This window comes from Musca domestica, unplaced genomic scaffold, assembly GCF_030504385.1.
Source record: "Musca domestica strain aabys unplaced genomic scaffold, Musca_domestica.polishedcontigs.V.1.1 45, whole genome shotgun sequence".
Taxonomy (NCBI): Eukaryota; Metazoa; Arthropoda; class Insecta; order Diptera; family Muscidae; genus Musca; species Musca domestica.
The window spans coordinates 3144036-3156517 of NW_026712335.1; the positions used below are offsets into that span (position 1 = coordinate 3144036).

Consider the following 12482-nt stretch of genomic DNA (forward strand, 5'->3'; position numbering starts at 1 on the left):
TTAGGTAAGATGTAGACCCTTGGCGTATATAGGTCTACAGTAAAATTTTATGATTAAGTGTTTTAACATGTTTTTTAACATATTTTATCATGTCCCGACCCCATTTAAAGGGTTTTAATCATATCTTAAAATAGATATCAAAGGACTCCTTTGGTGGCTCGCTTGAGGGTTTCAAATTTGTTATCAGATTCGATGTAACTTTTCAAAATGCTTTTCTTTCATAATCTACTCGATATTTCTTGCAGTTAATAAGAAGAATAAATTTTGTCACACTGTATCAACAACGTCTGCAAAACCGACATAAATTTTAATGCTCAGAAGTTGCCTTTTCCGTTCTTTTTTGTGATTCCGCTTTTTAATGCATTTTTCGCGAAGAGGTTTTGGTATATTTAACACCGAAGTTGTGCCCATTTCATATGCTAACAAGTAAAAAAGCTGTAAGTTCGGCAGGGCCGAACTTTTAATACCCTCCACCATTTGGTACAAATTTGGCAATTTCCAAAAAAAAATCCTTTAAAAATTCTGTTAAAATCTTAAAAATACCGAATGTCTATACGACGACGTATACCTGCATAGGCAACTTTTGTCATAAGTTATTACAACATTTAAATGCGAAACTTGAAGAAAAATTTGTTTATAATGTAGCTAAAATCATCAAAATACCGAATATAGGGGGTACCGTTATATGGGGGCTATACGAAGACGTGGACCTGCACACACAATTTTCTGGCATGGGCTGAAGTATCCATTACGAACTTCAAATGCGAAATTTAAAACAATCCCGGTAAATAATGTCGCTAAAATCATCAAAAAACCGAATATCGGGGGGTACGGTATATGGGGGCTATACGAAGACGTGGACCTACATGGCCCATTTTCTGTTTTCTGCTGCAGTATCTGTTACGAACTTCAAATACCAAATTTGGAACGGTTCCGTTAAATAATGTCGCTAAAATCATGAAAATACCGAATATCGGGGGGTACCGTTATATGGGGGCTATACGAAGACGTGGACCTGCACAGATAATTTTCTGTCTTAGGCTATAGTATCCATTACGAACTTCAAATGCCAAATTTGAAACAATTCCGGTGAATAATGTCGCTAAAATCATCAAAATACCGAATATCGAGAGGTACCGTTATATGGGGGCTATATGAAACTTGGACCTACATGACCCATTAACGAACTTAACCTGCCTACTGGCAAAATAAACATGTGTGCAAAATTTTAGCCTTCTATCTCAATTTGTTCGAAAGATAGCGTGATTACAACAGACAGACAGGCAGACAGACGGACAGACGGACAGACAGACAGACAGACACACAGACAGACGGACATGGCTAAATCGTCTTAGAATTTTACGCTGATCAAGAATATATATACTTTGTTGGGTCTGACGTGAGTATTTCGAGGCGTTACAAACGGAATGACAAAATTAATATACCCTCCATAGTATGGTGGAGGGTATAAAAACATATTATTCGATGACCAACCTAAATTTTCTGTCTATTCTAAACTCTAAGTCAAAATTCCGCGCCAGATGGTCTACAATTGTGTCCTGTAGAGGAGCTTCAAACTCATAATAGAAAATAAAAATTTTGGTCTAAACAACAATAATGGGATTAGGCCTGACCATTTTGCCACAACAAAATACTATGGTATCCCGAACAAACATGCCAACACTGTTCTATTTTGCGAAAATCTCCAAAAATAATATAGGTGTGGGTTGATATTAAGCATTTTCCCTCCTGACCAAAACTTATATTTTGATTTGCGACCACGCAGTCACTTTGGATATTTCCTTTATTTTCAATCAGACATATATTTCTATAGCATCAGCCTCTCTTTAGACCATCTTTTTGTTAGACAGGTTGGTCACATGAAGCTCTTGAACTCAGATTCCGATTTGGTCCGAACTTGACAGAAATTAGTATAATATTAATCTTCTTCTAAGATCACACATACCAATATTTTTCAAATATTTCCCTCATGTATACTTCAATATGTTGATCTAATTTTGTCTTTAATTTTCAAAATTATATTTCCAAGTGTAGCAAACAATTAAAGATGCAACAAAAAAAGACTCCAATTCAGTTTTCACTTTCATTTGTCTTCATTTTCATGTGTTGAGGTAATACAGCTATTTGGCAGATATTGGAAAACGGCCACTGAAGTAACTCTCAAAGTGGAAAAGTGGTTGGACAAGTGGAAATATAATACAAAAAATCGCGCAAATATTATAAAGTCTTGGAATCGATGGATTTTCATGGCAGTTGTTCGAAACATTTTCAAGTGTACGCAGAGTTTTTAAATACTCAATAACCACGATTTCGGAAAATCCCATGGACGTGTTGCATCAATCGAAAACATTTATATATTTGTTGCTGTTGTATGGTGTATCCTTGGCACAGGCATTGACAATAAGGGAAGAGGCAGCCGAAACAACCACCCATGCAGCAACCCCACCGCCACCACAATCATTTCCCAGTATTCACCGAGTTAGAAATGCCTTCGTCTATGAAGATGCGGATGATGTGATACATGTCATAGAGCCACCAAAACATTTTGAACAATTGAAAATATTGATGCAGAGTCGACAAAATGGACAGGCAATTATTGGCAGAGAAATCAAACCAGCCAAACGAGAGCCACCTCCACCACCAACAAAAACCCCTCCTGGGAAAGCAAGACCAGGCAGACCTCAAATTAATGTTGGGCCAAAGAAACCCCTGAAACATTTATGGGGTACCAAAAAACCTTTCGATATGGATTTGGAAATTCAGGAAACCGAAAATCTACCAATCGAAATATTGGCTTCCGTAAGGAAAACTGAAAATTATTTGAAAAAATATAAACCCAAAATTCCTTCGGCCCCTAGACAACGGGTCAAGACTAAAAAGATACAAACTGTAATTTGGGAAAAGTCGCAGGAACAGCAGCAATACGTCCAGGGCCAAGAGCAAAAAGTCAATGGAATTCGAGAATACTATCAGCCCCAGGAGAAGAACAATATAAATCGTCGCAAATTCATCAAGAAACGCATTAAAAGGCAAACCGGATCGACCGACTATGAAACGCTGAAGGGTGATGAGCTATTGGATCGAATCAATGAATTGGTAAAAAATGCTTCAATTTATTTGGATAATTTTAACGTTTATGAAGATATTGATGTAGGCACGGCAACAACCGAGGAAACGGGCTCGACAACTCTACTCCACAAGGAGACGCTAGGCCGCACCACAGGAAGACCCTTTCGAAAACCCCTTCCACAATTACACGAAGATGCGGTCATTGAAATATTAGAGAATTCAGTGAAGGCAACCAATGTTATTATGGAACAAATCAAAAATTACACCAACTCTACAAATTTACAACAGAATTGCGACGATTCAAGGTCATCAGCTCAAAGTGCACACACTCACATACATAATTTGAGGCAACAAATCCAATGCATGCAAAGTATAATCGAAGCTGTAAATACAACAACATTTCAAAAGAGCCAACATTACCCCTCCAGTACACAACGACCCCAAAGTTTGACCACAACAACAGCGGCGAAACGTTTTGGTGAACGTCTAACTGAACGCAAATCAAAAGACTTAAGACACAAACCCTTTTTGGTGGCCACCGTGGAAGATGAATATTTTGCCGATTCCTCGCCATCACCGCTCAACACATCTTTGATTTATGATGATGTCATGACCACAATACGAAATCTTTTGCAAACCACAAATTTACAAACACTTGAAGAATCAACATTACCCTCATCACCACCCACCAGCTCAGATGATACGGAAATATCTCCAGAAATTCTCCAAATTCCCCAAGACAATTCAGAGCAACCTGTTGATTTCCATAATTTAAATCAATATTTAAACTCTCTGCAAACCATTGTGGCCAATTTACCTCAATCCACAAATTCAACGCTAAATCTGCATGAAATTGAAAACAAGCCATCTAAATATTATTTCATTAACCCAGTGGGTGGTATCTACAATTTACCCCAGCCATTTCATCCGAAAGATCGTCGACCACCCTCAGCTATTTTTCGTCAATTCCCCGACATACCAAGCATCAGGGAATATCTGGGCGCCAGCGGCTCGCTTCTGAAGGCCACACAAAATGTCATTGAGATTTTATAGCTCTTTCTGTTCGGTCATTAACTGTTGTAAATTTCAACTTTCTCTGTGCACTATTTTCGCTTTTTGTTTAAATCTGAAATAAATGTCTATCATTCACATTAACACATACTTTACCACTCTTGTTCGTTATTTTTTTTTTTTTAATATGTTTTTTTTTTTTTTTTGTGTTGCGTCTCACAACTTCATGACTTTGAACTTGAACTCTTTTGTGTTTTTTTGAAGTTTTTGAAAGGTAATTTGTTTTGTTTTGTATTTCTTTTTTACTTGATATTATGTAAAGTCATTATTGGTATTGAAGTGAATACAGTAGTAATGGTAATGTGAAGTTTAAACAAAAACTTGCTTCAATACACATTAACAAAACCTCGACGATTTATTTTGCTTGACGATTACAAATGTCTTCATTAATAAAATATTTTAAAGTTAAAAAAAAAATGAAAAATGCAAAACAAATGCCTATATGTCTCCCAATAATTTAATTCAGAATAAGAATTATGTTGACAATTTTCAAGAAAAATTGTGAAAATATTTCACCATTAATTTTTTTTGACCTTTTCATACCCTCCACCTTGGAAAGGAGGGTATATTAACTTTGTCATTCTGTTTGTAACATGTCTAAATATCCATCGTAGACCCCATAATGTATAAAAATATTCATAATCAGCACAAAATTCTAAGTCGATTTAACGATGTCCGTCTGTTAAAATCACGATACAGACCACATTATTTCACGTAGAGCGTCAAAATGTAGCAGAATAATTTGTATTGTGTCTAGGATGGTTGGTATTGAAAATGACATATATCGGGCCACGTTGTGGTTTAGTCCCCATATAATGGTACCTCCCGATATTCGGTATTTTGATGATTTTTGCCGCATTTTTTCATGGATTTGTCTAAAAATTGGTATTTGTTGGTAATATTGGGCTCTAGCTCCGTTGGCGAAACATTGTATGTATAGGTCCACGTTTTTGTATAGCCCTATATAGCGGAACCTCCCGATATTCGGTATTTTCATGATTTTTGCCACCTTTTCCCACGAATATGTCTAAAAATTGGTATTTGTGGGTCATAATTGGTTCTAATGGTCCATTACCCTAAGGTGGAGGGTATTAAAAGTTCGGCCCATCCGAACTTAATGTTTTTTTACTTGTTTCAATAATTACAGGGCAAATCCAGCAGATAATTAAAGCAGAGCTAAAAAATAAGAAACGTGTATTAGCGTCTACATCGAAAAGTAAAACGCCTGGAAATCACATATATTAAAAAGACATTTTACGATTAACCCTGTACATTTTGTAAAGTTGTGTCCAAATCTCCAACAAAGCATAATTTCAGAAGGATGATGGTAAAGACATTTTACCTTTTGATGTACATTTTCAAAACTCCTTTTCTTTAGTCCTACTTTCATAATCTGCTGGATTTTCCCCATAATTTTCTTTTGTGTTGCACAGTGTAATTGGACCTTACTATAATTGGAAAAATGTGGTACGTACAAAATTTTGTAGAAACTCTTATAAACATTAATCATATAAAATTTTCGCACCCGGTCAAAGTCCTATATTAATATTTTGATGTGCCAAGTTTTAATTATTTCGTTCAAACAGATCTGTTACCTGACACCGTATCAAATGATATGAGCTCTGCAACCGTAAAAGGCCAGTCTTATTCCTAGAATATATAGGAATAAAATTTAGATGAAAAAACTGCAACCAACTTCAGACTGCTGTTATTTCTAAGACACTCGTCCGACAGCTGTTAAAAGTATTTCAGTGACAGTTCATTATATTGTTTATATGTGTGCAAAAGCATTCGTGATGGAATTCAAGCGTGATAGTGTGATTTCTTTGTACTTGGCTGGAAAACCACAAGTGGCTATCGATTGGGGACTCTAGCATTAAAATGTGAATAAATCTTTTGTGTCTCGTACCATCGCTCGTTACCGTGATACTGGAAGCGCAGCCCGACGTAAAGGAAGTGGACGAAAGAAAACAGTAACATCAGCAGAAATGGTTCGAAAAGTAAAGAAGCGGCTTGATCGAGACCAGCGCCGCAGTAGCCGAAAAATGACTCGTGTGCTGAACATATCGCAATATTCCATTGGGCAAATATTGAAAAATGCGATCGGGGTGAAGCCATTGAAATTCCAAAAAGAGCAAGAACTTACACCGCGACGGAAATAAAATAGACTCAAAAGACCTGAAGAGGTGCTTCGCTTGACCGCAAGTGATGAACTGAGGTTCCTCGCTTCATTTCCAGGGCACAATGGGCACCAAAATCTCCGGATACCAATCCATTGGACTATTGTGTCTGGAGTATTTTGGAAAGCAAGGTTGGCACTAAAAAATACTGAAGTGTCAATCACCTCAAGCAAGCGTTTCGCCGGAAAAGGGCCAGGATTCCGCAGGACAATATTCGGGCAGCATGTGACGATTTCATTTGCCGTTTAAAGGTGATAATTCGTGCCAAAGGTGACCAATTCAAGAAAATCTAAACTTATTCCAAAATTTGATGCTATTTCCGATATGTTTGCTTTCATTCAATAAATTAAAAAAAAGTAAAAATTATGGCGTTTGACTTTGTTGCAGTTTTTTTATCTCACCCTGTATATTACCTATACGAGGCTTCCAGAGAATGGATCTGAATAAGGAATTTTCTTTCAATGTAGGTGATATCCATAACGAACTCCAAATTACTAATTTAATGCAATTCAGTGAAAAATTTGACACAAAATATATGGAGACCATACCTAAACTAAGATCTATATGGGCAGTTTGGACTCTGCAAGGACATTTCTTACAAACCCAAATTGCCATTTTGCAACAAATTCTCTTCAGAAAAATATGACTAAAACCACCAAAAACATCCTTAAATCTGGCTGAGGACGTATGGGAGCTATATAAAATGGCTTATTTTAAAAAGTTCTACGGACCCAAATTTCATTCGGAAGCCGGAGTGCTTTCCACAGATGGGGGGATATGGCTAAATCGACATTGAAATTTGAGATATACATTTTAAATGGGTTATTAATATTGTCCAAGTAGACCTTAACTGATTTTCGGTGAGACAAATTTTGGCCTTATTAAATGATATATATTCTTTGAACCATATATGTGAGGGTAGATACACAGATTTAAGTTTTGTGGATCAATCGGAGAGAAAGAAAACTGGTGCGCTTTGTCATGCAGGATAAGTTGACAGATTGTACGTTTATCAAATGCTATCAATATCTAACTTAAATTAAAGTAGTCTGATGTCCTTTTGAATGAGTCGTGAAAAAAAAACTTGCACTACAATTTGATGGTGCATAAACGTTTATAGACGACTACAGCTTTTACAAACCAACTTGGCAACTTATAACGGCGGAGCTGATTTATGAGTGCGGTTCAGGATGGGACCCCAAGCTGTTTTACATGCATAGCTGCAATGTGAGGAGTTTGTAGTGCAACAGATTTTCAAATCTCTATGCAACCACAGGTTTATACAGTGTCGTATGAGACATCATCTAAGACACAGGTTACATTGCACAAATCTGCTATGTCACACTGAACAATCGTGACCTTGTTGAAAGTGGGCCCGACTCCCTTCTATGTCAGTAATTATTGGTACAATCCTAGACAAATCGGCATGGTTTGCTTGCTTTATTTTAATTATAATTTATATGATATCCCTATTTTAACCACTGTACCACATCGATTTAACCGAAAACAACCTTCAACTTGAACTCTTTTCAGCAAACCATTTTTTTTTGTCTCTTTCTCCACTTCACTTGGCTTGTGGTCTTATTTTAATGGTCATCAAGTTTATGTAAATTTGGTTTTTTACTTCAGCGAGATTTGTTTCTTTTGTTTGTGTGGAGTCATCGTTAAGATTTTGTTGTTGTAAACGCACACGCCAAGCTGTTGGATGGGTTATGTTGACAGACAACTGTTATGCGGCTTAATATGATGTCTTTCTTTCCATTGGAATGTTAAGTACAGAGGCGATTCCTGGTTAACATGCTGCTATTTAACCATTTTTTAAAATTTAACATTTCTGTTTCACCGAAAAGAATGCTTTGGAAAAATAATGTACATTCATAACATTTTTAACGGTTTTTAGTATTTTTAATTTTAATTTGTACATAAAAACGCAAAGAGAACAATATTTTAATTTGTGCAGCACTAACTTATGACGAAGGAACTCCAACATTTTACACAGAACTTAAAAATATTACTTAAATGTTCTGTTAAGTCAATATTACACAATGAGTCCAGTCCATCTTCGAAAATGGTTTAAATTTCAAATATAACAAGTAAAAAAAAAAAACATTAAGTTCGGCCGGGTCAAACTTTTTATACCCTCCACCTTAAGGTAAAAGAAACATTAGAAGAAATGTGGCAAAAACCATTAAAATGACAATTATGGGGGGTACCGATATATGGGGGCTACACCAAAACGTGGACCTATAATTACAATGTTTCGCCATACGAACTAGGACCCATTATGACCCACAAATACCAATTTTTAGACAAATCATTGAAAAAATGTTGCAAAAACCATCAAAATACCGAATAACGGGAGGTACCATTATATGGGGGCTATATCAAATCATGGACCCATGCATGCAATGTTTCGCCACCGAAGCTGGAACCCATTATGACTAACAAATACCAATTTTCAGACAAATCCGTGAAAAAATGTTGCAAAAATCATCAAATTTCCGAATATCGGGAGGTACCGTTATATGGGGGCTATACCAAATCATGGATCCATACATGCAATGTTTCGCCACCGGAGCTGGAAACCATTATGACCCACAAATACCAATTTTCAGACAAATCCGTGAAAAAATGTTGCAAAAATCATCATCGGAGGTACCGTTATATGGGGGCTATACTAAATCATGGATCCATACATGCAATGTTTCGCCACCGGAGCTGGAAACCATTATGACCCACAAATACCAATTTTTAGACAAATCCGTGAAAAAATTTGGCAAAAAAAAAAACTAAAATACCGAATATTGGAAGGTACCTTTATATGGGGGCTATACCACAACGTGAACCTATACATGCAAAATTTTGCCACACGCTCAGGGACCCGTTATGACCTACAAATACCAATTTTCAGTCAAATTCGTGAAAAAATGTGGCATAAATCAACAAAATACCGAATATCGAGAGGTACCGTTATATGGGGACTATACCAGAACGTGGATCGACATATCTCATTTTCAATACCAACCATCCTAGACACAATGTAATTAGCTCTGCTAAAATTTGGCGCTCTACTATAATGTGGGCTGTATCGTGATTTCAACAGACAGACAGACGGACATCGTTAAATCGACTTAGAATTTTATGCTGATTATGAATATACATATACTTTATGGGGTCTAAGACGAATATTTAAGGATGTTACAAACTGAATGTCAAAGTTAATATACCCTCCTTTCCAAAGTGGAGGGTATAAAAATTTCCCTTTCTAGGGGAGGTACAAGAAGGATTGCTCCGATCTGTACCATCCTTATAACAGATCTTTGGTTAATAAAAATATTGTGATGTGTGTAATTTAAAGACAATCGGATTTTGACATCGCATATTATAATTATTTAAAATTTTGACCTTCTGTGGGGGAGGTATTTCATAGATTGGACCGATATTGTCCATTTTCGCACCTGACCTAGCACTGATGCAAATATTAGGATTTGCAAACTTAGAGCAAAATCGGATCATCCTTTCTCTTTCTGTGCAGTAAATTATTTTCTTTGAAAATATTGACATCTCCGAACTCGATCTAATTTGACAATAATATTACGATGTACCAACTTTGGATCAAATTTGATACTCCCACCACGGACGGACGAACATCGCTAAATAGACTCCAAATGATCTGAAACTGGTTTGGTCCAAATAGACCGAGGGTCTAAAACCATTATTTTGATGAGGCACGTTTTGGCCGTATCAAATGATTTACAGGGTGAAATGGAAAAAAAATCTGCCGACCAACTTCAGACTGCTGTTATTTCTAAGACACTATTTCGACAGCTATTAAAAGTATTCCAGTGGCAGCTCATTATACAGGGTGATACGAAAAAACTGCCAACCAACTTCAGAATGCTGTCATTTCTAAGCCACACTAAGACAGCTGTTAAAATTATTACAGTGACAACTCATTATATTGTTTACAAGCGTACAAAAGAATTTTGGTGGGAATTTTCCAGAAAAAAAGTTATTCGTGATAGAATTCAAGCGTGATAGTGTGATTTTTTTGTGTCTCGTACTATGGTTCGTTACTGTGATACTGGTAGCGTAGCCCGACGTCAAGGAAGTGGACGGAAGAAAACAGCAACATCAGCAGAAATGGTACGAAAAGTATAGAAGCTACTTGATCGAAACCTGTATCGCCGTGGCCCTAAAAATGGCTCGTGAGCTTAACATATCGCAATATTCCATTCGGCAAATATTGAAAAATAAGCTCGGGATAAAGCCATTGAAATTCCAAAAGTGCAAGAACTTATACCGCAACAGAAAGAAAATAGACTCAAAAGAGCTAAATGGTTGCTACGCTTAGCCGAGTTTGTTTTTCTCCGATGAGAAAACATTCGTTATCCAGCAGTTCGAAAAAAAAAAAAAATGATCGTATTTAATTGCCAAAGAGGTCAGCTGAAAATGTGCTCCTTCGGTTGGCCACCAGCACTCAAGCGCCGGCCACGGTGATGGTGTGGGCCGCCATAACAGCCGATGGTCGCTCTCCGCTCGTATTAGTCAGAATCAGAATAAATGCCGAATGTTCTCGCGAAAATATTCTGGAGGGTGTATTTAAACCTTTGGCACGAAAATATTTTGGTCTTAGACCTTGGATATTCCAACAGTGCTCAGCATGCGCCAGCCAAGAATGGTTACAAACTGAGGTTCCTCGCTTCATTTCCAGCGCACAGTGGTCACCAAAATCTCCGGATACCAATCCATTGGACTATAGTGTCTGGAGTATTTTGGAAAGCAAGGTTGGCACTAAACAAGTAAAAAAACATTAAGTTCGGCCGGGCCAAACTTTTAATACCCTCCACCCTAGGGTAAAAGAACATTAGAAGAAATGTGGCAAAAAACATTAAAATGCCGAATATCGGGAGGTACCGTTATATAGGGGCTACACCAACACGTGCACCTATAATTACAATGTTTCGCCACACGAACTAGGACCCATTATGACCCACAAATACCAACTTTTACACAAATCAGTGAAAAAATGTGGCATAAATCATCAAAATACCGAATATTGGGAGGTACCGTTATATGGGGACTATACCAGAACGTGGACCTATACATGCAATGTTTTGCCACACGCTCAGGGACCTGTTGTGACCTACAAATACCAATTTTCAGACAAATCCGTGAAAAAATGTGGCATAAATCATCAAAATACCGAATATCGGTAGGTACCGTTATATGGGGGCTATACCAAAACGTGGACCTATACATGCAATGTTTTGCCACACGCTCAGGGACCCGTCATGACCTACAAATACCAATTTTCAGATGAATCCGTGAAAAAATGTGGCATAAATCATCAAAATACCGAATATCGGGAGGTACCGTTATATGGGGACTATACCAGAACGTGGACCGATATATCTCATTTTCAATACCAACCATCCTAGAGACAATACACACACTTGTGCCAGGTCTACGTCAAATAATGTGGGCTCTATCGTGATTTCAACAGACAGACAGACAGACAGACAGACGGACAGACAGACAGACGGACATCGCTAAATCGTCTTAGAATTTTATGCTGATTATGAATATATATACTTTATGGGGTCTACGACGAATATTTAGAGGTGTTGCAAACGGAATGACAAAGTTAATATACCCTCCCACCCATGGTGGAGGGTATAAAAATACCAAAGTTTTGATCACCTCAAGCAAGCGCTTCACCGGGTATAGGCCAAAATACCACAGAGCAACATTCGGCAACATACCTTCTCTAGACCTAGAATATATTCGAATAAATTAAAATCAACCTACTTCATATCGTTCGGAAGCTAGAGTGATTTCCACAGACGGGCAAACAAGCGACCCTGGCTAAATGAACGTAGACAAGAATGTATTTAATTTGTGGGGTCCAAAATGGATATTTCTAGGTGTTATGACGGAATGAAAAGCTCAATTTAGCCTCCATTCTTAAGTGGAAAATGTGCAAATAAAACCTTATCTGTTTTTACAAGTTTATGGTATTATTTAACTTTCTAATAAATAATCGCTGTTTTTATAGAAATAAATATTTGAAATATTTATTAAAAATATATTGAACATATAATAAAAATATTATTTTTTTATAATATTTCTTAAACCACT

At 37.0% G+C, this 12482-nt stretch overlaps 1 protein-coding gene across 1 annotated transcript; it reads left to right on the plus strand.

Moving 5' to 3' along the window:
* Positions 1–2343: 2343 nt before the first annotated feature.
* LOC131804477 (uncharacterized) lies at positions 2344–4143 on the plus strand. Its single transcript, XM_059127416.1, has one exon. The coding sequence runs from the start codon at positions 2344–2346 to the stop codon at positions 4141–4143; it is 1800 nt and encodes a 599-aa protein (XP_058983399.1).
* Positions 4144–12482: the final 8339 nt, after the last annotated feature.

Excerpts from the sequence above, each read along its gene's own strand:
- LOC131804477 (XM_059127416.1), top strand. The coding sequence starts at position 2,344 with ATGGACGTGTTGCATCAATCGAAAACATTTATATATTTGTTGCTGTTG.